The sequence below is a fragment of the Convolutriloba macropyga genome, chromosome 3, assembly GCF_964194025.1.
Source record: "Convolutriloba macropyga chromosome 3, txConMacr16.3, whole genome shotgun sequence".
NCBI classification, from domain to species: Eukaryota; Metazoa; Xenacoelomorpha; order Acoela; family Convolutidae; genus Convolutriloba; species Convolutriloba macropyga.
Window position 1 is genome coordinate 52,285,975 of NC_134470.1, and position 26,907 is coordinate 52,312,881.

Below are 26,907 nucleotides of genomic sequence, written 5' to 3' on the forward strand. Positions count from 1 at the left end.
AAAATGCAGTTGGTTTTCTCGATAGCAAAAGTTTCCGGAAAAGGAAGTTTTGTTGAAATCTGTTAATTTTGTTTTGTCTCTTAATTTTACCTATTTAGGTTGATATGTTTTCTTAGCTATAAATGTAACTAATGCTGAAAATGTTGCTGTTGTAACTGAAAATATGTTCAAACCTTTAGGTTTTTCAGTTCGTCGGATTCTAATTCAGGCGTGTTACTGCTATGTTTTTATTTCGTCGTCAAGATTTTTGTTTCGACCATGAGACTTTTACTTCAAATCTGCTCTTCGTTCTTTTATTAATGGATTTTTAAAACTAATATGCTTGTACGATGTCATTTTTTACTCTTAATGGAGTGAATTTTTTGTTCATTCACGTTGTCAACTTTTTGGTGACGCGTGGCTGACATTACTCTCGGGATTGACTTTTTAATGCAAAATGACATTTGCTGACTTTTATTGAGAGAGTTGAAGTCAAATCTTCATATATTACGCTAATTGAAGTTGATCTGAGTCAAACTCTTCGATGAAACTCATAATTTATGAAAATTTTCTAAATCAGAAAGAAATTTCAATACTATGTAGGCATTTCATATAGATTGAATGGTCTGTTCTTCGGTCTTTTCCATATTTTAATTTAGACTTGGTCGACAAAGCTATTGAAGCTTTTTTCTGTCAATCTGTTTGCTGTTTTTCGATGGAAATGTTTCGTTGATCGTTTTTGTAATAAGTTTTTGGGTCTTTACCATTATAGCCCCCTCCCCTCGAAATTATAGCCCACCATTATGGTATGTTTACCGCGATTGGCTATAGATAACATGACTACTCAGCTGGGGGGTATATGGGAAATACCCAATTGTTTTCTCAAACTGCTAGAACTTTTCTATCAAGAAATGCATGCGGTGTTTTTGCTTTTTCTGTTCTTAAAGTTTGCTCTATATATGTTTTGTGTTCATGCAAAAACGTCCTAAATAATAAAAAGATTTTGATAACAACTAAAAGGCATCTGTCACGTGCCTATTTCATTCCTCATATTCAGGTGATATATCCCTTATTTAATCCTCTCTTTTCCCTGATAAACTTCATATAATTCAGTTTTTACTTAGTAGTTTCAAGGCTATATTTGGTTCTCAGTTCCATTTAAGACCATCACCCCAAATTTGTTTATGTTTGTCCAAAACAACCTGATGTCAAAATGTTGATAATGTCGTAGTATATACCTAACTACATCAGGATTTACCTGTTTAAGTTTCCTTGCGATTGATTTACTTCTATAATTGGTAAATTTTGTACCGGAGAATTAATGTACTTGGTGAAGTGATTGTGTTGATAAAGTAAGTGCGAATTTTGATTTGTATGTGTTCTTAAATAACAGCAAAAAACGCACAAAAAGGATAGAGCACGAGGTAAAGAAAAACTACCGGAGATCAGATCGTCACAACACTGGAAAAACAGCCTGAAAATCAGTTGAAACTCTTATACTCTCTTCTCTTGAAATTTTACCATCTTTATGCTGTTAATCACTTGAGAAATTGAAAACTTTTTTTTATAGGAAATGCCTTCTTTAATAGTCTGTTAAAAATTAAGTTACACGCGAGAAAACTAGTCTTAAGTTGGATTAATAACTAAGAATAATAGTAGCTAATAGTGGATAACGCATCCGAAACCGCTCAAAACAGGCAATTATAGTTTACATTACTATCTGCTAAAATCGCACTATGAAACATCAATAGCTATAAGATAAATAGATATTATTATGGCAGACTAAAATAAACATAATAGCCACAATATATTAATAAAATTCAGTGGGTAACAGCATCACTTGACAGGCCTTGCGACCGTTTGATGTGCTTTTGTCTTTTTACTGTTTCGGGTAAACTCGTGGCAATCAATGAAACAACTCGAACAATTAGAAAATATAGATTCTATTGTTACGTTTTAGTATTAGCATTGTGTAGAAAAATCCCAATCTTTAGAGCGGTGATTGCTAAGAGATTGGGTAGTGAAAATTAGGAAATGAGAGAACTGATGCTAACTTTCAACTGGCTGATACTTTGCAGGTTTCTTCTTTAGCTGATTATTGGTGACTTTCACTCTTGATGATAGATATAGTTATATATCTAAACAACTTTTTAATGATCCGTAAAGTTCTATGCTGCTGTTGTAATTATCGAGAAACGAAATGGAGTGTGCTTATGATCTCGTTGTTGACACTGAACGATCATTTTTTAGTATTATATTAGCGGAATTGGAGGAATATATAACTTTTTGAAACATAGCTGTTTTAGAGTTTTCCTACTCCATAGTTTTTTAGTGGCAGGTGTCTGAATTTCCCCACTCAAGGTCAAGTTTTTCAAATTTTGAGATTTCAGCTCTTGTTTTTTACCTGTCTTCTGATTTCGGCTTTCCGTTGTCCCTACCTCCAAATTTATTTGGGATTCAAGAACTGTGATAGACTGGCTTTTTGTCTATTTTTTGGCCAATCGATAGCTTAGAAAAGATGCAAAAACGGGATCACTGAAAAGCGGTATCATTTACCAACTAAATGGATGCTCGAAGAGACAATTTCAATTCTTTGTTTTCTCGAGGATAAAAGACTTAAATTGATAAAAAAAAGTTTGCATCTTCCTTGCCTTTTCACGCCTCAAGATCTCTGAAAATCGTTATGCTTTTGTACTTTTTCTAGATAGTTATTTTGAGATATTGTTCACTCGGTTTTGACAAAATTAACCACTAAAATTCAGGAAATTATATATGAAAAAAGGTCCTGCAAAAAGCATCTTGCAGTTTATGGTCTATCTTGTTCTCTTCGGTTTTGGAATTGTATTGGAACTTCAACAGTCTTCTTTTGTTGCACTAATCTAAAGCCCTCCAAACTACTCTGCTTTTTCAGTTTAAAAATTTAGCATAAATGTTGGGTGATTCAAGCAAGATTTTTGGCGGTGTCTGTGCTGCTACGCCAAGTTTTGCGAATATGATTGTGAAAAAGTTATATTTTTGCATTTTTGCTCGCCTATGTTTTTAATAGCCGCGAAGCGATAGCGGCTATGATTGGAGATGTCGTGGTGGTTTTTTACAATCCAAGTATTGGATTGTATTGGTGCTCTGTCTTTTTTATTTTTGTAAGATGTTTTCACACCTGTTTCATGACTGAGCCTTCAAAACGATTCAACAGGTAAAGCTCAGTTTTTTTTGTTGGACCAGTCTAAAATTGAGGTTTGTAGAAGTTGATAAAGGTCTTTTGCAAGACATAATTACTTTTTAGGACCATTTTAAGAGCTATAAGTTTTGGTACTCCAAACATAAACACCGAAATTTGTACAAATTTTTACTATGTAAAATGTTTTTTTATTTTTTGAGTTTTTTCAGCCCTAGGTGTCAAGGAACCTCCTCTAGGGTTTGATAATAGGTTGCTGCATAACTGCTAGTGGTAAAGGAATGGTCTTCAACATTTTAACATCACAAATTTCAGCAATTTTTAGATAGAAACTTGCAGTTTTTGTAGTTTCTAGTAGCAATTGAAAAGGTTCTCAATTTTTTAATATTACGAATATTAGCAATTTTTTTTTCAAGTTTTGCAATTTTTTCAAAAAAAGTTTTTCAATTTCAAGTTTTTTTTTGAAAATTTTTTAGCAGTGGGTAAAAGCTTGAAGAGTTTAGCCATGATTACTTTTTTCTTTAGTTTGATATTTTTGATTTTTCAACTATTGAGATTGTATTTTTGACTGGGATTGTTCAATTGATCTGCTGGTCATGTACAATATTTCTCAGTTTTTCATTCATGTCTTTAGATTGTTTGCAGGACGTGTCCTGCTATTTTTAACAATTCAAAGAATTTGAATTGTATTGGTACGCTGTCTTCTTTTTACGATCTGTTCACACTTTTTTGGCTTTTTCACGTGAAAAGTCAAATTGGAGTGGTGATTTTGGTCACACTGAAATAGTAAACGGATTGAAAAATTGAGTTGGTTTCAGGGGTGACTTTTTTCAAAATACATTTAAAGTGGAGTGAGAAATTGGTGTTTGAACAATTTGGCGGTTTTTGAGATGGATTTTTTTCAGGTGCGTCAATTTGACTTCTGTTTTCAGAGTTTCCTCTCCTCCAGTGCTTTTATGACGCTAAATTTGTGTTCTAATTGTGCCTATTTGCCTTTGCTTGAATTCATTAAGGGGCAGCTGAAGATTTTTTATGACTTTGCCACTATTTTTTGTCATAAAATATTAGTTAAATTTAAATTTTGCCCAATTTTTTAAATTATCTGTTGTCCTATCACTCAGTATCATCATTGAGAGGTCTCATTTGTTGCTAATGAGGCACAAAAGAACTTAATGGCTCGAGTTAATAACTAATGGTTTTCATGACTTTGACACTACTTTTTCTCAAAAATTTTGAGTGATTTTTGAATTCTGCGAGTATTTATTGTCTTTTTGATGTCTTATCAATTAATCTCGTTGGGGACAGGTCTCTATTGCTGCTAATAGGGGTGAACTTCATCCATTTAATTGTTTCTGTTCTAGCTAGTACTTTCTATTACTTGGACACTAATTGTTTTCAATAATAATTATCAATTTTGTTGAGTTTCGAGATTTTCTTTTGAATTTTGTCGTCTTAACTGGGTCTCATTATCGACAGGTCTCATTGGTTGCTAAAAATGCTTCAATTGAAAAATCTTTTCAGCTCATAGCTTTTGATTTTTGTGACCTATACACTTGTTCGTTTTTTAAAAAAAATTCTTATTTTTTTATATTTTATGATTTGTGCTTATTGCAGTCTTATCAGAACGTCATTGATGACAGGTCTCAACTGTGGTCATTCAAGAATCAAATAGTTGATGTAGTTTTATCCTTCGTTAGCGGTTGCGTGCTGTGACTTTTATACTAAGTGTTTTCAAAAAGTTTCAGCGAATTTTTTTGCGATTTTGGGTTATTTTTTTCTTACTTAATTTTATTAGTGAGAGGACTCATCGAATTTTAATGACAGATTGCTAATGAGAAATAGAGGAATATAGCTGGCAGTTTTAGTTCATAGCAGTTGTTTTTTTGATGTTATTGCTGTTTTTTCAAGAAATGGTTGAATTTTCAAAAAAAAGGTTGAATTTTTAGTTTTGCCTGTTTTTTTGTTCTGGTGTTGTTTCATTGGTTAGTCTCATTACTAACAGCTCTCATTTGCCTTTTAAAGCTGAATTAATGATTGTCAGGTGGTCATAAATTAATTTAATTCTTTGAATTGTATTTCAGGACTTGTCCTGCTACGTTTTTTAATTCGTCGTCTCCATCGATGATTCTTGCCACTATTGACGTTTTCAATATCAGTGACTTCTACTGCTTTACAGTTAAAATTTGTGTGCGTGACGTCATTTTTTCTGCTTTTAGGTCACTTGCGTGACTCAATTACCTCACTCAAAAAGTGACTTCTGAACTCACTTAATGAATTTAAAATTTTATGAACATTTACTATTTAAAGATCCATACTGTGCATCTAAGTAGTGCCAAACGTATATGCCTTAATTCGTGAGTATTGGTCCTGAGTTTTTGATTTTGAATATTAATTTTGAAAAAGCTCTAGGGCTTTTTTATAGAGCGTATGTGTCGCATAAAAATAACAATCCGAATCTAACCCAAAAAGTCTAGTGGTCTGTTAAAGGACTGGTGGTCAATCTGTCTATCTGATTTCTTTAGTTGTTTCAATTCCATGGAAGGCCACAAGCGTCTATCGCGGCTATTTTCCGGCAATCTGCCGGCTATGTTTCAAGTTTATACGATTTCTATGCGCGCTGATTCTTCAACGGTATTGGTTGTCTCTGGTAGAACCGATAAATATGCTGTGTGGAGATACTTTGCGCAAATGTGCGCTTGAAAAGAAATAGTGGTTTAAATAAAATAGACTCGGTTTATTTGTAAATAGCTGGACATCAATATACGGTTGAATTGTCCTTCGAATAAGCTGAGACAAGAAAGCTTGACTCTCTTTGATCAAACTAAGTTAAAACGTAGTTAACGTAGCGAGTCTTGGTATAAAATTTTTACATGGCATCTAGAGATTACAATTAACATCTGCAAATGATGATCTTAAAGGTACTACTATTTTATTTGGAAAAAGTGCTTTTTTAAGAAAAAAACGCGGAAAATAGATTTAATATTTTTGAATGAACTGTGAGAACAAATATGGTATCGAACTTCTCTTCTTTAAAAATCACTGCTAAAAACATTATAATTTCAGCCTTGAAGTCTTCAAATATATTAAAAAAAATATTTCGGGGCCTTGTTTTTTTCTCGTATAATCTGTTTTTTTTTCAGACTATAGATTTTAACTGAGATCTATAGATGTTGGTTTGAAAGAACCTTACTTTGAACCTTTAAAAAGGTCGACTTTTTACTTATAACTTTTTAGTTTTTATTATAACTTTTGGCTGTTAATTAAAGCAGAATATGATTGCTGGAGTGTCTAAATAAATTAAATACACCGAATGCTATTCCTTGGTAGTGAAATTTCTCCCAAAAAATTAACGCTGTTTTCTCGAATTCAGCTCAGTAATATTCAATTTAAATCAAATTGCGCTAACTAATCGATTTTATTGCTAATGGTTTTCATTAAGTATAGATTTGAGATTGTTGCTAAACTAGGAAGCTCGGTAATATGCGTTTGCGCGTTATGTCCCGACCCCGCTCAAACACGTTTTTAACTTGGTTATCTACCAAATGAGGAGGAGATAGAAAACTTTTAAAAAACTCCTATATTGTTCTACATTAATTAGTGTATCCATTATAAAGACCTGTAAACTCAAAACACTATACACGTTAATTCATAACTCATTAGAGGGCCGATGAGACCTGTCATTAAGGGGAATAACAGACAAGACAATCAACAAAATCAAATAAAAACAACAAGCATTACTTGAGACAAAAATCGATGTTTGTGATTACTTTAAAAATCTCAATGAAAAAGTCAAAATAGCATCAGATAGAAACTAAACCAAACTTTGTTGACTTGCATTTTACAAGTGACCTATCTTTGTCAAGAATAATTAACAAGCAGACCAAAAAGAAAAAGGCAAAAATAAAAAATACGTTATTCTTTTTAAAAACAATTAAGTTCAAAGTCATGGAAAACATTTGCCGTCAACTGAATTATTCATTTATACCGTCATACGAGGCAATTGAGACCGCTCATTATCCAGAATGTCATACGATTAGAAAAGCGCAATTACAGTCAAAAATCAGAAAGTCAGTTCAATTTTGCGTGAAAACGGTGCCTATAAAACCTGATTTACTTTCATTTGCACTTAATTTTGGCCTGTCAATAGTTGGTGTTTGATTTCCATTAATTGTGGTGCGTAACTAACATAAGAAACAAAAAAAGGACAAATTTCTTTTGTAAAAAAGACAGGGCACCGTTGTTATCCTAATATTTTGAATTTTAAATTTCCACAGCTAGATCAAAACTGATCACTTTTGCTGCTCTTTCATTAAATTAAAATTGGTTTCCAATTGTTACCGGAATAGCTAATTTGACCAAAAAGTTTATATACCAATAGTATTTGGTGAATTTTGTTTACTTATTGAGATAGAATATCGAAAAACCAGTATGTATCAATTGAAAGCTTTAGATAGCTTCTTTAGATAGGGCTCCTTGTATACTGACTTATCGAATAAGACATTTGATGAATTAGACTTAGTCATAAGACTCTAAAAAGAACACCAAATGTTGAGGAAACCCAAGAATTCATTTTACAAAAACAATTTGTGGGAGCCACAAAAGTCATGCGCATTACTAAGAGAAAACAACGTTTAATAATCCGTTTTAATTTGAACCTAGCTGGAACTTTTTTTAATTGGAGCTGGAAATGAAAGCAGACTTGCCAGTAATTTGGATGGAAAATTCCAAAAAAACAAAATTTTTTAGATAGGACACTCAAAATACAAACCGAATCTCTTTTCATTTAAAAAATCAAGGATGAGTCCAAGAATGGCCTTGGTATTGCTGCGCGGCTGTTAACCGACGCAATTGTTCCGTTAACTTTTGTAATAGTTTTCTTGGCAAACGGAAATCTTAACAATTGAAAAATAAATTATGCATTTTTTATTTATGGATTTAAATTAGCGAAAGTGCGCTACAATTTTATTTCCAAAACTTTCCTAGGATTTGAGAGAGAGAGAGAAAAGACACATGAATTACTATCATACAGGTACAAGTACCAGAAAAATGTAACCAACATTACATTATTATGACAGAAAGTGTATGGGTAGATGAACAAAAAAAAGGTAATTTAAAGTAGTCGAGGAGTTCAAATGTAATATACTCAAGCTCCTTGTTCGGGTTTGATAACAACATAAGATAAACCTAGAAGTTAGTAAAAACCAAAATATTGTATAGCAGATTAAAGTTTACAAGACCGCCAGTGATCATTGACTGATTTAGAACAAATTGTTGTTTGTGTTTTCAGTAACAATTGTTTTAGAGAATATCTGCTCTGTTTTGAATTGAGAAGTTTCTGTTTTGTTGTTCGATCAAGATCATTCCAAAGACTAGCCGCAAAGCTTCCGTAGGATTTTTTAATATATAGACTTTTGAAAGTGATTACTTTGGAGAACTTGAGAGTGCGGCAATTAAGCTTAAGATCCAAAGTGGGAAACGAAAGGTCAGTGAAAGATGGCAGCTGATTTTTAATGAGTTTAACTAAATAAATGATACAGGAATAAGCAAGAAAATTTTCAAAGCAAAGTATATCGTATTTTCTTTTCAGGTCTGATGACCGGTCAAACTTTTTTCTGAAAAAGGCCGTTTTGATACCCGTTTAATTGCCGATCAATTGATGATATCGCCTCTTTGGAAAGGCTTGCTAAAAGAAGAATAGGATATTCTAGTTGACTGATTACCAGAGACCGATATAGTAACAGCCCTGTTTCTTTGGGTAAACTACCACGAATTTGGGCTAAAGTTTTAATACTTGTCGCCATTTTTTTGAGAGTCTGTTTCACTTGTATATCATACTTGAGGTGTTTGTCTAAGTGTACACCTAGGTATTTGATGCTGTGACTTGGTTCAATTTTTTCGTTGCATAAATCTAATGCATCAATTCGGTTCTTTTTGCTAACGATGATTTGGAAAAAGTTATGAATTCGGTTTTCTTAGGATTGACCTGAAGGTGGTTGTATTAAAAAAAATGGATTAAGTTTTCTAAGCTGTGTTCAAGTTCTTGCTTCGCCATTTGAGGATATACATTGGATGTTAAAACAAGTGTATCATCGGCATATTGAACTATTTTGGAGGTGATTCTTAGATCTCTCATTTCACTGACATAAATGAGAAACAAAACCGGACCAAGGATGGTTCCCTGCGGAACACCTTGTTTAACGCTGATCCAGTTTGAGCTGATGCCACTAAGTTCAACTCTTTGTAAGCGGTCTGTAAGAAAATCGTGTATTAAAGCACAAGAAAAATTGTCAAAACCAATGGAGACTAGCTTACTTTGCAAGCGATGGTGGCAAATGGAATCAAATGCCTTTGAAAGGTCCAGTGCAGCGCAAAAGACGCTTTCATTAGCCTCCATGTTTTGACGTACACATTCGGTGAAGTATAGCAGAGCATCTTTTGTAGATCTGGACTTTCTAAAACCGAACTGAGTTTGGGATAAAACATTATTATCATTGAGGTATTTACTGAGCTGACGGAACAGCAGTTTTTCAAATAGTTTCGATAATGTTGGTGTCACGGATATGGGGCGATAATTCATTGGGTCTTGGGGGTCGCCCTTTTTGTGAACAGGTGTTATATCTGCTAACTTCAAGGCCTTGGGAAACTTACATTGCATTATAGCATGTTTGAAAATCAAAGTTAGTACGGGTGCCACAATATGAGCACTGTCAATCAATGCCCAAGGTGGGATGGGAGATGGCCCACGAGGTTTGTCTTTTCTAAGTCGCAGTAATTCATCGGTTACTTCGCGTACAGCAGACGAGCGAAAGCCAAAACAATTAGAATCTTGCTCATGTTCAGTCTCTCCGAAGTTTGGTGGAGCACTCTTGCTGCGGCCTAGGTATTCGCCAAGCTTGGAAAACTTATAGTTGAGTAGTTCGGCAATTTGCATGGGACCAGTTAAAACGTCGCCAAAAGATTTTCTAAGACTATCAATAATCATGCTAGGACGGGCCGAGTTTCTTTGTTCATTTATGAACTTCCATCTGTCTTTGTCTGTAGACAATTGTCGTAGCAGATCTTTATTCACTTTCGCTTCATTACTTGAAATAACTTTTCTAAGATTTCTTTGTTTTTCCCGGTAGTGTTTCCGGTTTGTTTCGTTTTGGTTTTCAGAAAACGTTCTAAAAGCATCTTGCTTTTCTTGAAGGGCATGTTTGCACTCGTCATTAAACCAGCCTTTCAAATAACTTTTTCATGCAGTTCTAACAAAAACTGCTTTTTTAGGAGCGTGAAGTCTTAAGACTCTTTCGAAAGTATTGTTGAAGTACTCCAGTTGTTTTTCGGGATCAGCAAGAGTCCATAGAAAACCCCAATTTTGTTGTGAGAGGGTTTTGCAGAATTCTTCTATAGAATAGTAACGCTTATCAAATATAACCTTTCGGACAGCTTCTTTAGATGGTTTAATATTGCAATGGGATATTACCAACTGAGCCAAATGATCTGATTTGACTATTGTATCACATACCAATGAATCAGTAAAGGAAGTGTCGGTGACAATGTAATCAATTATGGACGACCCATTTTCAGTAATTCTAGTAGGTAGAAAAGTGTTACAGACTTTAAGACCATAAGGATTGAGAGCAGTGCTTAGATTGGTTCTTTCAGATTCTTTGAGATAATTTATGTTGAAATTTCCCATGATGGTTAGAGATTTTCCCTCAGCAGCAACAATATCAATGGAACGGTTGAGTGTATTCAGAAAGCTGTCCATAAGACTTTTAGATGGATTATATAAAACCGCAACAACAGCTTTAGTTCCACTTCCAGTGGATGAGTACTCAACCCACATGCTTTCAAAACTCGTTTGCTCAAAATGTGTACACATATCAGGTCTCACTTTAGGAGACAGGATTTTTGGGACTGCTAAAAGAACACCACCGCCCTTAGTGTTGCACTTCCGATCATTTCTGAAAGAGCTATACAATGGATCGAGGTCCCAGAGTTTTTCATCATCCTCAGGTGTCAACCATGTTTCAGTAATGCCAAAGATTGTGTTTGGTGTCAAGTCTTGGATGAGTTTTATTAAGTGTGTTCTTTGTTTCCTAGCACTTTGTGCGTTGTCGTGAAAAAATTTGAGTAAAGAAGGAGAACGACTAACCTGATGTTGAAGGTCCATGTAGCCGATTGCTGCTGGTCCGGGGTTTGTCTCCACGTCCCCACATAGTAGTAGGGTCTTTGATATATGGTAAATTATGTAAATTATATGGTAAATTATGTAAATTGGTAAATTATGTAAATAATTTTGGCTGGATTTGGCTGGTTAAAATAGCCTTTATCCAACTAAACAATTTTTGTGTCAGCAGTTTTTGCCCGACAATAATCATATTTCATGCCATTTTTCTTTTTCAAAAATTTAGCGAAAATTTTACCAAAAACATTTGGTTTAGACAATCCTCAACTCTCTTTTATCTTTAAACGTCAAACCAATGAGAATTTCGTTTACAATTTTGTCATATTTTTGGCAAAAAATGAATAAAATTGAAGCAAAAACTTCGAAAAATGTGAACAAATCAACGGAATTTAGGCTAACGTTCACAAAACTTTTAACCCCTGTTACTCCTTGGCAGAAGCGAACTTCAAAAGTTCTTTAATTTGAATTTCTGCGCTTGCCAAGCTGTCTAATGATACCACTCAAAACTCTACGATTAATATGTTGATAGGCGAAAATTGACTGAATAAAACCCAGTAAAGCTTATAGTTCCTCCCCCACTAAAGTTGGTCGGAACAATTAGTCACTGGTATTCTTCTCGGTATTATCGGTAATCATGTGTGTCAATCAGTTATGTTAATATTTAAGTACCAAGTACATATCTATTTGTTGATGTGTTCATTTTTCGATGTGATGTGATTTTATAATTAATATAACATAAGAGAGCTTGGAACTTTGTGCGGATGCATTACGGATCCGCCTTTGCCTTTTGTTTAGTTACTTTTGCTAATAGTCGGAATTACTGAGTGTTATAGTCAGGTGCTTGGTATTCAAATTCCGTAGATTGTTTCACGACTTCTAGGTCAAAACTAAATCGAGGACTGGGGAATTTGATTAAAAGTCTGGTTACTCGTACCCATTTCTTAACCTGACTGAAAACTTTCTATGTTTAACTATCTGCTCGGTCTCGTTCTACTTATTGCCAGTACTAATCCATCAATAGTCTAATTAAAAAACAGGTTAAGCCTAAAGAGAACTCTAAGCAAGATCGTGATTATTATTTGCAAAATCTGTCAGGTGCATCTTGTTCTTGGCCATTTTTATAACATGAGAAGACAAGTTTTTTTATCCTTTGAACCTCGCTGGTGCAAACTAGCGATTAATAAATATGTTTCTATTTAGGTTTGGACGGACTAAAGAGACTGTAGTGGAGACACCATTGGTTCAAAAAGAGCGTGATCTTCTTTGCCTGTACGACGACCTCAACATGACAGAGCGATCTTCAATAAGCCAGCTACAGAAAATGCTTCCTAATGCCACCGAAACATCGGGAGATGTTAAAAGCGAGGATTTTGATCCCGTTTTTTATATTCTGCAAAACCATGCCAGCACAAAACTGGAACAGCTGAAACAAGGACAGACGTTGCTGAATGGGTTAATTGACAAACAGCAGAAAGGACCGGTTGAACATTTGAAGAAAAACATGAGTCAAATTGTAGAATGTAATGACATCATTCAAAGTTTGTCTCGACCTATTAAAGATGACAGTTTATTAACATCTTCAAGTATGAACCAATTATGTGATAATGTTAAAAAGGTTAGCATGGAAACGGAAAGCCTCTTTTCGGATGTCTTGAGAAGAAAAGACGAGAGCGATTTGACTCGGAATGCTCTTAATGTATTAAACAGATACAAATTCCTATTCAGTTTGCCGAAAACAATTCAATCGAACGCCGAAGTAGAACGATATGATTTGATCATTAAAGATTACGAACATGCCATTGTGTTGTTAGAACGCAATGAGAACCATCCCGTTTTTGACTCTCTCAGGGGACAAATTATGGAACAGGTTGCAAACGTGAAAAGGAAGATTGTGGAACAGCTGATGGAAATGCCCAAGTCGCTAGATTTCCAGGTGGCGATGGTGGGCTATTTGATTAAACTGGGTTTAGCTGCGGGTGAAGATCCGGCATGGGATGCTGTTGAGAAGATGAGTGACCTCGTTGGCTTTCTGCTGAACAAATGCAGAGAAGTTTATTCGGATTATGAACATAACAGGTCAGTTTTAATCTTAAGACGGTAATCACAGTCTAGTTATTAAGTGTCATTTTGCTCGGTCAGGTTAATTATTAGAAACTGATAGGATTACCAAATCAAAAATTTGATGCTGATTCAGACCAATTATTGTTGATGCTTCGTTTCGACTAAGAGAAAGCACCACTTGATCTCTGGATAATTACTGTCGAGTTTGAAAAGACCCATCGAATCAGTTTTCGCGTAGACAAATGACTGTAAATGCCTTAGCGCATGCTTTTTCTGTTTGAGCGTCCTCTTCATAATTTTTGGCTTTAAATCGCCTTAGATTTCTGTAAAGCAAGATTTCAGAAAGAGACCAGAGGCTTGAAAGTTTCTCGATGAGCTTTTAAAGATTTTTTGGGTAATTTCTGAGTATTTTTAATACGCAATATTATGAGTTTACAACTTCTGTTTGCTTTAGATTGACCGTAGAAGTAACAGTTAATGAACCCATCAAAATGGTGTTTGTGAAGGAAATCTGCACACTATTCAAACAGAATATGTTCCTTTTGCTTCAAATGGGCGAAGCTTACCAAACCAGTGGGAGTAATCATAAAGCTGCAAAAAGCACATCGAAATCGTTGCAGTACTATCCTAGCGGAACAGAGCCTGAAATATTCCGGCAGAAACTGAATGAAAATCAGCAGGCATTTGTCTCAGATTGTACTAATTTGACTAAATTGTTTCTGAACCACGTGAACAAAGCTTTGGACTCGAATTACGAACACGGAGACCCGTGGCTGGAAACAGACGCAGAAGGAAGTAATGATCACATGATGACCTTCATAAATGAACTACAAGCGGTCGTATCCTACTTTAGTAATGAGGTCAAAATCGCTCCTGTTGAGGTTGTGGAGACGTTGTCGGCTCAATTGATAAGGATGAAGAAGTATTGCTTCGCAAAGGTGCTTCAAAATGCAGTTGATGAGCTTAACGCATTTGAGTAAGTTGAAATATTTAAATCAGAGAGTTTCTAACGATTACCAAAAGCTTAAACCTTCCTGTATGTATCATCAGTTTTTTTCATACGCTTCAAATTTTGCAATCAAATAGAAGTTTTTGACATCAAGGTTGTTATTGTTTGCTCACCTTAATGATCCCTTTTACGGGTTCATTTCAGTTTCGGTTCAAATTTGTTGTTCCACCTGGAACGTAACTACAATTATAAAGGAGCCAATGGATGTAACTTCAATAAAAAAATTGGATTTTCGAATTTTTGAGGTTTTTTATTAGGCTGTTATTGACTTCTCTGCGAAATGGATCGAAGTTTTGTATAGGCTGAACTTGAAGCTGCTGCCCGTGTTTTGTGAAATTCATTTACTGCAAACTGTCATCTGAAACGTACGCCAAATTCGATTTCATCGTTAAATTGAAATGAGTTTTCAAGTGGTCAGGAATCGAACAGTGATAACTTTTTTTCCTCCAACAGTTCAAGTAAACTGGGAATTTGTTTTATAACTTGTATTTTCTCTCCAGCCAGAGTTCAAAGCAGTTTACCATTTTTTTGAAAAAAATAAGGCTACCTTTCTAAAGCCTAAAAACAGTTTCTAAATTTAAACATTTTAATTGTTTTGATGATGGTCAGGAAGATCTGTATCGATTTGTTTTTTATTCCGTTTTTAAGAAGCTATCAAGGTTTTTCTTATCTTGAAGATATAGTGAGTTGTGTGACAGAAAGGTTTTTGAAGATTAAAATTTGAAGACATTAAAATTTTCAAATTCTTGACTATTTTTGCATTTTTTCGGAAACTTTATCGGCTCTATTTCGATATACGTGGCCGCTGCGCTTCGCTAATAACAAATCAATTCAAGGCCAAAATAAGCCGTGAAGTTAGAAGTATGACAAGCAAAATTCAATGCTACGTTATATCGAAAACAAATTGATTTTTTCAGTTTGACAACATTTTTATTCAGAAGCTGTTATTAGTACGTGATTATCATACAGAGTTGAAACTGAAACTGAAACTCGAACTACCTCGATATCAGCAAAACAGCATTACGAGTTAGAGACGACTTCGAGAAAATACATAAGATTTTTTACGATTGGTTTGCGAATTAATCTCTTGAGACAGAATAATCGATAAAACTTTATATGGTTAACAAACTTCCCATGACATCACGTGACTAGCAGGATATAAGGAGCTTGAAAAACTACCAAAAATCAGTTGAAACTAATTAATTTTGTCTCTTTAAAGTTACGCAAAGAGCGGAAAATCATGTCATCGTGTCTTGTTTCTGTAAGTCATCTTAGTGATTTTACAGCACAACTTAACTTTGACTTGCTGAAAAAAGAATCAACTTTTATTTTCTCAATCTTTTTTTCTGAGGAATAAAGTAACCTAGTAAGAAAAACTATGTGCAAAGCATATAGTCAGTTTCTTTTACTGGCTATAACGAATCCTCTAGTTCGACAATGGTGTTACTTGAAACCAATAGAGAGACTACCTAACATAAAAAATAGAAAAATGTATTATTGCTCATTGTAGTTACACTGCGTGTGACTTTTTCTCCGAAATGGTACGCTGAAACTTTGCATAAATATAGCCAAGTTGCAGGTCTACAATTTGTTTGAATTAGAATTACCAAACTGGATTTGTGATTAGTTTTTAACAAAACTCAATCAAAAATTTTGTTTCAGCTTGGAATTTTTTGGTATTCTGAGCGAAACATGTTTGCTGAAAAGCACCGCTGAACGATTAGTTATTTGGTCTTATTGTGTATCAAGTAAAAGTAACGCAACGGTAATCTACAATATAGCGGAATATACAGTTCACAAAAGTAAAATGCTAAAATATAGTTTCTGGACAGATTTGAAACTGCTGAAACGAACTGGGCGGTGTAATGTTTTTCTTGTCTTTGATGGGAGAGCAGCCGTTACAGAATAGTTAATGTTGAAATCTTGGAACATTTTGTTTTTCAAAAATTGAAATTTAATTCGTATGGTTTGTTTTGTTTTGCTCCTAATGGCTACATATAAATTGTGTTAGAATTCATGATGCATCTTTTGTAGCGTCTAGAAAAAAGTGCTGGCTATTATTTGTTGATGTAAACCACGGTTAAAATAACTAGTTCTTTTGACCTAAGAACTCGTACCAAAAAACGTAACAAATTAAGTCAAGCACTTAATTTATGCGGCTGACTATTAAAGACAACTGAAAAGTTTTGGTCCAACTTTTTGGTGATTTATGAGGTAATTGCGTCCAACATTGACGTAGGAGGGGTACGGCTAGTTGGAGGGGGATACGTGTAGGTTAGAGCATGGAAGAGGGACTCTTATGATATCAAACTATTCAAAATGAAATTTTCACGTTGAATATTACCAGAGGTTACGAAGTATCTTTGTGAACAAACTAGGCACTCTCAATGTTAATGCCCAACATTCGAAAACGGAAGTCGAGTCATGGACTGATTTGCTTGAGCTTAAAAAATGCTGTAGAATATTCAAAAAGTCTGCTGTCAATATTATTTTTCCGGTCAGAGAAACTTAGGTGAGATCTAGAATAGCCCTAACTCGTTTTCTCTAAACAAGGCTCTTGTCTTGGTTCCAGTTTGATCAAAATTGTTTAGGTTTTGATCTGTTCCCAAAACCTTTGAGAAGCATCAGTAACTAGATAAAAGGGGGAAGATTTGTCTTTGATAATGAGACTTTTCCGAAATTTCATTGCTGCAATGATCAAAAGTGCAATTGCCTGAAAAGCTTTTGCCTGATCAAAGTTTTTAAAGTAAAGGATGTTGTACTATATTTAAAACAAAAATGGAGTTTGGAAGTGAAGCTCTTTCGCTTTTTCATTTCCTAAATAGTAAATCAGAAATGAGTGATTTTATTAATTAGTTTATGTATAATGAATTTATATCGACTGAATTGAATGTTTTTAGAATAACAGGTGAGACCAATTTTAGTAGTTTTTTATTAGCAATATCACGTGTCTCGTCGTGATTTCCTGAGATTCTCAGTCCATTTCTCTGACCCCCCCCCCCCCCTCATCATGCCCTGCCTATCGTGGCACAAGTAACCCAGTGCACTCGACACCCCCCCCCCCCCCCCGTGCGCCCAACAAAGTCGTAGCATTTATTTTAGTCAGGCTGGTCTTTTCATGAAATTTTTCGTGCTGTCGACTTTTCCTCTGGTCTTTTTTCTTCATATGTCTATTTAAATTTTGATTCTCAAAAACTGGTAAAGCCCTGATGGCATTATTAAGAGACTGAACATTTGAGGAGACTTAAGTTCATGATCTGAAGGGAGGTTCACAGATTCTGATCCCCTCAGTCACTCACCCCTCTTTCCTTATGCACCTCATTCAACCCGTAACCCCGCACGCTCGACCCCCTTGAACCCCCCCCCCCCCCCCCCCACGCACTCCGCTCACCCCCTCTCCACCCCAGCCCCCTCCCCTCAACTAAACTTAAGTTATCTACTGTTGAAAGTAACCGCTCCTCGGTATGAGAGCAATTCGCCTGCGTTAATTGGTTATGATCACTTTATCATTTGGCACAATAGTCAGTAACGCGTGTTAAGGCTATAGTATGATTAATTACACTTAAACGAGCTTAATTTGACCTTGTTTTAAATTATTTTATTAAAATGGTATATACCGGTAGCGCTCTTTGTTGTTCCGTATTTTTTGAGTTTGTACTAGTCTCTAAGAGGTCTTTATTGCCCCTCGCCAATTGTGGCTATTGCTGAAGACTGTCCTTTTTGTTCGCTTGAGAGCACGTCGTGCATTTATTAGGCTGTTTTTGATGTAATTAAATTATCGCACACTGGGACGTGCAACATTGGAATTGAAGCATAATACTTCCGATTAAGTTAATTTTATAAGTAATTCCCAATCTGTGTTCAGCGATGAGTGGAAGTTCAAAATCACAGATGCGGGCTTTGAATCACTCAGCCTAAGTAGAGCAGTTGAGTCCATGCAAAGATACCTTTCCTTCGTCAATGATATAAATTCCCCTGTTTCCAACTCAATGGAGACAAGCTTATGGAAGTATTTCTCACCCGAAGAAGCGAATCATTTTGTGGAACTGCTCTGTGAATTCTTCATAACCCTCGCACAGAAGTATTTCGATCTAATTGCTAATGGTGATTTTGGATCTGAGGTTTTCTTGACAAAAATTAACTCGCGCTCAAATATTGCAAACGTCTCGTGCTTCTCGGCGCTAACGGTCGAAATGGTTCTGACAGTAGTTTTGAGAAATGTGGCCAGTCTTTCTGGCAACGTTAAAAACCAATTCTGTCCTGAAAATTACCCCCTTTTGCCAACTGAGAAAATAGCACAACGATGTGTTGCGAGGTACGGTGAAATCTTCGTGTACGTTCGTGACATGCTTGCAAATCATTCCTATCAGAAATTTCAAAGCATCATTGCTGATCATTCGGCAAAATTAGCCGAAAATGAACAAACAAGTTACAGTCAAGAAGTTCTAATGGATCAAACGAAAGTGTCAAAACTTTGTCGATTTTTTTTGCATTATTTAGTTCGACTATTCGGATATTTGAAGACAATTCACCCTTCTGCCGTTAGTACCATTTTTGGTCTAATAGTCAATCAATTTGTTCAAGCTATCACTAACAGTTCGGCTAATGTGACACTAAGCTACGCGGACGCAGAGTTAATTTTGCGATTGTTGGGTAACAGTATTGACTCGAAAGACCGCAATCTGTTAGAAGATTTTGTGAGCAGATTGAAATTGGCAGAAATAGAACAACAACGTGCGGAAGTTGAGATCAATAGTTACTTGGACAAGAACCGTTTTCATTTCATATCATTTTCAGGATGAAAGCAGCTCAAATATTTAATGAATGATTTACTACTTTAATCTTGTGTATCTTTCTAGTTGCTTAGTAGTAATTTATGATTTGATTCATTACAAATTTTGCTTTAGGTTCCATGGGTGCTTTTGTACCAAATCGAGAAATTCTTTTTAGGTTGAAGTTATTTGAAGTTACGTACGACGCATAGTTCTGCTTTCATTTCAATAAAATGAGTCAATCCCTGTTATAGTTAGTTAACTTTTATTCTGTGTCTTCTGGATGTAGAAGTCTTATTTATGCTCTGAAACTTTGGAGATTTTTATTTTAAGAATTTGAATTTCAATTGCGCGTAAATGACGTTATTTTAAATGCTAACAACCTGCGAACTTAACGTAATTTGAAAACAGATGCTTTTGCTCCTCTAGTTCTTAAAATATTGATGACAATGAATATAATTAAAACTAGTTTCAGATTGACGTGCTTTGTGTGAGTTTATTTTGCCGCTCACCGTGTAACTTTGCTGAACTAATTATTTTTTACGGAACAAATTGTATCATAGCGCAATGACAGATTTGACCCCTGAACAAAATGGCGGCGTCCTGAAAACAATTATCACCGAGGGTTCTGGAGAATGTCCCATGACTGGAGACACCGTATCGGTGCATTATGTTGGAACCCTTTTAGAGTCAGGCGAGAAGTTCGATTCTAGTAGAGATCGCGACCAGAAATTTGAGTTCAAACTCGGAACCAGTCAAGTAATCAAAGGTTGGGATTTGGGCGTCGCGACCATGAAACGGGGTGAAAAATGCGACCTTGTTTGCGCTGCTGATTATGCATATGGCCAAAGTGGATCTCCGCCCAAGATTCCTGGAGGTGCTACCTTAAAGTTTGAAGTTGAGCTTTTCGACTTTTTCGGTGAAGATGTGAGCGAAGATAAAGATCAGTCAATTTTGAAGCGAGTTCACAGTAAAGGCGAAGGCTGGACCACGCCTAATGATGGAGCTCGAATGAATATCGAGATTGAGGGTTTCACAGTTCCCGGAAATGAGAGCTTTGGGACGTTCAATGGTGAACTTTTACACGGAGAGGAATCGGCAAATGGATTCTTGCCCTGTATTGAAAAGACTCTTGACGATATGAAGTCGGGTGAAAAATGTGAAATAACTGTAGACGCCAAGCACGGGTTCAAAGAAGAGAGTTCAGTTTTTCCTAAAGCTCCTTTGAATGAAAAGGTGAAGTTTGTGATTGACATGAAGAAGTTTGAGAAGGAGAAGGAAAGTTGGGAGATGAGTAGCGAAGAGAAGATTCAACAAGCTGAGCTGAAAAGGAGTTCTGCTAAAGAGTATTTGGAAAAAGGTGAGTTCCATTATTTTATCGAATCAGATGCTAAAGGTTTTGAGTGTCCGGCTTTTGACCTTCTATTCACCTTGAAGTTAAATGAGTTACTTTTTCTATAATTTTGGTGTACATTTTTTGAACACGCAGATTTCAGAGCTAAATTTTTGCATAAGATTGTTGCGATTGTTTGAAGTTTTGATTTCTAGTTTTATACTCGAATGATCATCAGGATGAGAGGACGAATGGTCATGAGCTAAGAAAAAGAAAGCCTGGAAAAGTAACCTATTAATGCAATTAGGTAACTACTCGATGGCCATCAAGTTCTTTGACAAAGTGGTTAAGATATTGGAGGACGAAGTGAAGGGACCAAGGGCACTCCCAGAGGATGACTCCAGTGATAGTGACGATGAAGACTCAAAAGAGGAAGATGGAAAAGCGCAGGAGGGGGCGGATGGTGACAAGGTGTCCAATGGGGGAGAAAATAAAGGTAGTCGTTTCCGTCCTGTTTATTCAAGAGCTTCCTACTTTGAAGTTCTCATGTAGCTAGGGGATTTTGTTCATTGAGTCAATCTTTTTTGCGGAATTTACATTGAATTCTACAATTTGTATAGAAGCAGTACTGTGAGCTCTTATATCAATGGAAGTTTTTCTCTTTTTCTCAGTAAAATTTTGTTGAAATTATCCGATCCTCCTCTCTAGTCTCTCCAGACATTGCTAATATTTATATTGTAGGATTGTAAGAAATCTTTTCAACTCATCTTTGTAAGCTTCTGCATCCTTGGAAGGAATCTCGAGATTTTACAAGATTTTTAAGCAGCTTAAAAGATATGCATTCATATTGTAGAACTTGTTAGATAAAAAGGCTTAGGTACTAATACAGATAAAAAGTACAATGTCAATTACGTGCAAGATCTTACTAGATAAATTGGTCCCACAAATAAGTATAATTTCAGTTTCATTGCTATAAATTTTTACCAAGACTTAAAAACAATTTCGCTTCCCTGGGCAAGATTCTTACCCCTTTAAATAATTTTTTACTTCTGATAGGGGGGAGGGTCTAGGTAAACACAACTACTCTGAAAATGGACCAGTACTGGATTCTAACCAGAATCTCTTACTTGCAAAGACCACATACTACATACTTTGTTATGAACAAAACAATAAGGGCAAAACAGCAACTTCAGAATCGTTCATTTAGAAAGTGTTGTCATATGCGTGAAAGGCTTGGTTAACCTAATACAAAAAATATTCGAAAGTAGTGTTTTTGAGAAAAAAATAACCATAGTTTTCATGTCCTTTTAGCCTTAGTTTTCAGAATCTTGAAGTATAATTTCGATTCTTCAATTGAACACATGATGCATAATTATCAGCACAATCCGTTGCTCTAATTTGTATCTGTATTAGTATTTGTATTTGTAGAGAGATCTTTACAGGAAGATAGATTCAATACTAACAAGACAATAACTTTTTATTCGTTCTTTTCCCCGAGTAGTTATTTTTCTCTTATGTTTTCCAATCTTGCTTAAAGAACCAATTCGTTAATTATAATGTAACATTTAACACCGTGTAAACTAAAACCTGGATTATAATATATAGCGTTGAGTTCTTACAAAATTTCCTGACTTGAGTTATCTGTTTCTCAATGAAAACAGATCAATATAAGTGATTGTTTTTCATTTTCAATTCGGTGAAGTCAGCAGTCAATTGTAACCCAGTTGAGAATTTATATTCAATTTTTTTAAAAAAAGATAAAAGAGGGTTCTACGTTCGCTCTCAAGTACCCCACATTTATGCAACTCTTATGCAAAATTTCATTCACGTCAAATTTTGAATAAAATGCGGGATGTGCGCTTAGCGTGTGCCCACATGAATTGGCGAAAATAATTTTTGGTAAAATTTTGTTTGATCTTTAGTTAATCAAATTTGTTTAATTGCTCTCAAACGAAGGTTGTAGCAATTATGTTAGTCCTGTTGGTCTTTTTTATGCGATTTTTCGCTTGACCGATTTTTCGTCTGACGCTTTTGACTTTTCGTCCTCAAAAACGGGATAAACAGGTAGCGCCCAGCGGGCATTAAGTGCTCTTAGAGCCTTTCAGCTCAAACTGTTTTGGAGACTTATACTTATGGTGTGAAGGGCGGTTCTGAGAGGTTGAGAAACCCCCCCCCCCCGTTGACCCCCATCCCCACCGCGCTGTTGCCCCCCCAACCCAGTGTTGCCCCCATCAGCCCCCCAGTGCACCCCCCCCCCCGGGTGGCTAGCTACTGACGAAGCCAACCGCTCGCCGGTCGTTTGAGAGCAATTCGCCCGACGTTAGTCGGTTATGTTTTAGTAATTTTTAAATACCGCCTCCGTTGATTCGACAAGTCTACAAAAATGAGGCCCTAATTTGCACACCAAGAAATTTTCAGGAAGCCAAAGAAGTTAGCACAAAAGATGAACGAAATAGTTATCGGTATTACATATCGGGATTAAGACAAGAGAAAAACTGACAGAAGTGTCCATAAGTGTGCTTTTTAGGTGTGCAGCTTCAGTTAGATTCTGAAATCATACTTTTTAAAAAATTTCTAAACTAACAGCTATTTAGATTGTAACTAATGACTAGCAATAGCTCAAATGAAATTTGATCACCTAACGCACTATGAGCTTATGACCAAGCTTTTCAGTTGATCCATTTTTTTTTATTTTGCTCTTTTGACCCTGTCCTTATTCATTATATTGCATAATGCGAGAAGTGAATCGTTTACGTTTCTTTTCAGTGGAAACAGTGAGTGACGTAAGTCTGAAATCAAACGTGAAAGTCGTGAATGTAAACCAAAAAATGTCGAAAGGTGAAACGAATTAAAATAATCATAGGCTGATGAACTCGGGAAACAACTCAAACAGTCCCCGCTGCCACGAAGAAAAAAAACTGAACTAAAATTAAGAAAATTTTTTTCCATGCAATTGAGATCCTCAATTTACACAGCAATAGTTGGTCCATGTGAAACTCAAAAATTGCTCTTCTTTGACGAAAATTTGAAACACTGCAAGAAATTGGACAAAAATCGTTACAAATTTATCATTACTGCGTCATTTTTCTCCACTAAGACACTGTTTTGTAGCACAGATACTGGTCTTCTGGTAACTTAACATATTTGGAGCAAAAGGTGTCTTATCAGTTCTCAATTAAAGCGATAACAAAGAAATTGTCAAAAATTGCTAAATTAGCTTAAAATTTCTGCAAAACCTCAAAAGTAATATAAAAACTCGGATAATTTATTAAAAGTTTTTATTACAGCCTATCCATTCATAAATTGTACATTGTGTTAACAATTTTACCACAACAGAATGATTATTCTAATAATTATAGGCCCCCATTGGTTTCTTGTTTTCTTGTTAATAGCTCCCCGCACTCAACAAAAATCAAAAGTAGCCTCTAAGGGCTACAAAATGTCTCTTTTTTTCTCTACGGTTCGTAAACAAAAAGTGGAAATTTGACTGAGGAAAAAAGCCGGGCCCGCATATATGTTCCCCCATTTTTCCATTTTGAAAGACGGAACATTAATTTAAAACCTTTCAACCTGAATTATTGTTCAAAGCCGGGAGTGAGCTCCAAATTGTACAATTTTTTATCCTATCCTAATCAAGTAATTTGTTAGGTTGAGTGAGAACAACCTAATGTAAATTGTGCATAAGATTAGCTTGACAAGAAGCTCTACTTGTCCAACCTATACTTGGCCAGAGAAGTGAAGCCATGAGGAACAAGATAGCACGTGAGAAGGGGTTATAAGAGATAACCAACTTCAAGAGCTCCAGACCAATTGGGTAGCGCACTAGGCTTGCAAGTAAGAGATGCTGGTTCGAATCCAGTACTGGTCGATTTTCAAAGTAGTTGCACCTGCTTAGACACCCTAACATAATTAAGTAAACAAGCTAGCTTCATCCAATAAGTAATACACTAATTTAGACTGTGAACGCAAAGTAAGCCTAAGTAAAAGTAAGCCGACATAAAAGCAAGCTGAAAGTTATATATTAGTTATGTAATCTGTCAAAAGTAATACATTGTTGACCGTTAAAATCAAGAACCGGTATAGTTTTATAATGTATGTGTTCTAATGCACCAAAGAAACAAAAATACGTCAAATTGTAGACATCTAGTGGATACGGGCCTAAGCTAATCGCTGTCCATGACCATGCCTCTAATGCGCTGTCGGATGTAATCCGGAAAACGCGGGCCCGTTATCGCGGCGAAGCGAGTGGCCTCTTAAGATACGGATATCCCAAATTGGGAGCTTACTTGACCTCATTTTCAAAATTTGGCTTGCTTGGCTATCGGCATGCTTGACCGCCACCGATTTAGATAACTTATCATTGGTTCTCAAATTAGACCGTTCTTGAACTGTTACCCCTCCCCGTCAGCCTTATGTGGAATAAAGCTTCTATACCCTCTCTTTTTTTGCACATAATGAGGTTCGTTATCACTACGCATGCTTTTAGCTGAGATAAAGATCTTGAGGAGCTCAGGATGGGAACAGAAATGATTTAATTTTTTTATGATTTTAATTTTGTTTAAGATTCCAAAACTGACAAGCGTGTTATCGACCTAATGGAAACTAGTCATCTGAACCTCTCATTGTGCTACCTTAAAACGAAAGATTTCACCAAAGCTATGGAACACTGTGACGAAGTGCTGGGAAGTCCGGAAGTAACAGAACCGAGGAAAGAGAAAGCTCTTTACAGGAAAGGCGAGTGTTTCTTCTCTCTACACGACTATGATCAAGCTAAAGATCAATTTGGCCAGGTTGTGGTACAGTTTCCAAAGAACACAGCTGCTAAGAAGCGAATTGACGAGTGTTCGAAAATGGCGAAAGAAGAAAAGGAAAAGGAGAAACAGAGATACCAAAGGATGTTCAAAAATTTCTCAACCTGAACAGACAATTTGTGGTCTGTTGAAATCGGTTTGATAGCACTTGTGCCATATACATACAACTAACTACGATGAGAGTACTTTTTGATGAAAGTTTGCTGTTTTAGACACGAACCAAGCTGGTCATAGTACATTTCATTTTATTTCCGTATTCGATGACGAGATTGCTTAATAGATTCAAATAACATTGACTTGATTTTATGAATCGACAAGGAGTTAATGAAAGCAGAAGAATTTAATTGATAATGTGATATATATGCGACGTTGTGTTTTGCTAAGTTTGTTGCTCTAATGAATGTTCATATAAAACGCCTCCCGTTTATAATATTGAAGTTTCTTATATGACATTTTTTATCTGAGACATTGTGTTTGAATTTATGAAGACGTGTTGAGTATTGAGCGGAATTCGTGAAGACGTGTTGAGTATTGAGCGGAATCGACGATTCGTAGTCTTCATTTTTAGAAAGTTTATTCGCTTCAAATAATAACAACATCAATGTTAGTGTTAATTCGGAGTTGTGCAGTCATTTTTTGACCTAATTAATGAGGATCTCGCAAAAATGTCACCTTATTTTTCAAATACTTCCAAATTGATTGTAGGGCTCGGACCGTTATACGAGCCTGCGTTATACGAGTCAATTGTGGTCGTCCGATCCAAGATCCATGAGGGCACATTTTCATTTCATTTTGTCTTCTCTAGGAAAAAAAGATTTTTCGTCTGACCCATTTGACTAGTAGTCCTTCAAGTGCTTAGTGTGGTGAAGCTACTTGGAAGGCCGTAGTTTAAGGCTAAAAAGTCATTTTTAGGATTTTTTGAGCCCAAAATGTTACAATTTTTTATTTTTTCGCCATTTTTTTGAATTTTTTGACGGACCAGTCTAAAATCGAGGCTGATTAAAGTTGATAAAAGCCTTTCGCAAGACATAGGTATTTTTTATGACCATTTTAAGAGCTATATATATTGGTAATCCAAACACAAACCCCGCAAATTTATACTAATTTTCACAATTTTTTTCAAGTTTTTTGATTTTTGTCATTTTTGAGTTTTTTTTGCACTAGGTGCCAAGGAACCTCATCTAGGGTTTGCTAATAGATACAACTTAGTTTCTATGGGTAATGGAATGGTTTTCAACATTTTAACATGACGATTTTTAGCATTATTTTGACAAAACTTGCAAATTTTTCCAATTTTTTTGAAATTGATTCAAGTTATATTCACGTTTTTCCAGACCCATGGGGGCCAAAAAACCTCCTTAAACGTTTGATAATAAGTTACTAAATATTTTCTGCGATGTAATAGTTTTTAACTTTTTAATGTCACAAAATTTATTTCAAGAGCCGAGAAACCTCCTCCCCTAGGGTTTGATAGTAGGTTAGTTTTTAGATGTTATGGAATGTTTTTCAAGATTTTAACATCACAAATTTGGCATTTTTTGACAAAACTTGCAATTTTTTTTTTCATTTTTTTACGTTTATTGTCAATAATCAG

General features: G+C 35.5%; 3 protein-coding genes across 3 annotated transcripts in view; 2 read left to right on the forward strand and 1 right to left on the reverse strand.

Moving 5' to 3' along the window:
• LOC142336270 (uncharacterized) overlaps positions 1-19,530 on the forward strand; it is a 308,561-nt gene extending 289,031 nt beyond the window's left edge. Inside the window, exons 5-7 of the mRNA XM_075384966.1 lie at positions 12,528-13,403; positions 13,843-14,364; positions 18,263-19,530. Coding sequence (XP_075241081.1) covers positions 12,528-13,403; positions 13,843-14,364; positions 18,263-19,199 — 2,335 coding nt within the window. The 3' untranslated portion in view covers positions 19,200-19,530. The remainder of the gene's footprint in view (positions 1-12,527; positions 13,404-13,842; positions 14,365-18,262) is intronic.
• The window catches only part of LOC142336269 (uncharacterized), a 556,260-nt gene that overhangs the window by 326,826 nt on the left and 202,527 nt on the right, over positions 1-26,907 (reverse strand). The window lies entirely within an intron of this gene.
• LOC142336273 (peptidyl-prolyl cis-trans isomerase FKBP4-like) lies at positions 19,631-25,763 on the forward strand. Its single transcript, XM_075384969.1, has 3 exons — positions 19,631-20,529; positions 20,810-20,998; positions 25,066-25,763. The coding sequence occupies exons 1-3, from the start codon at positions 19,737-19,739 to the stop codon at positions 25,419-25,421; spliced, it is 1,338 nt and encodes a 445-aa protein (XP_075241084.1). The 5' UTR covers positions 19,631-19,736; the 3' UTR covers positions 25,422-25,763.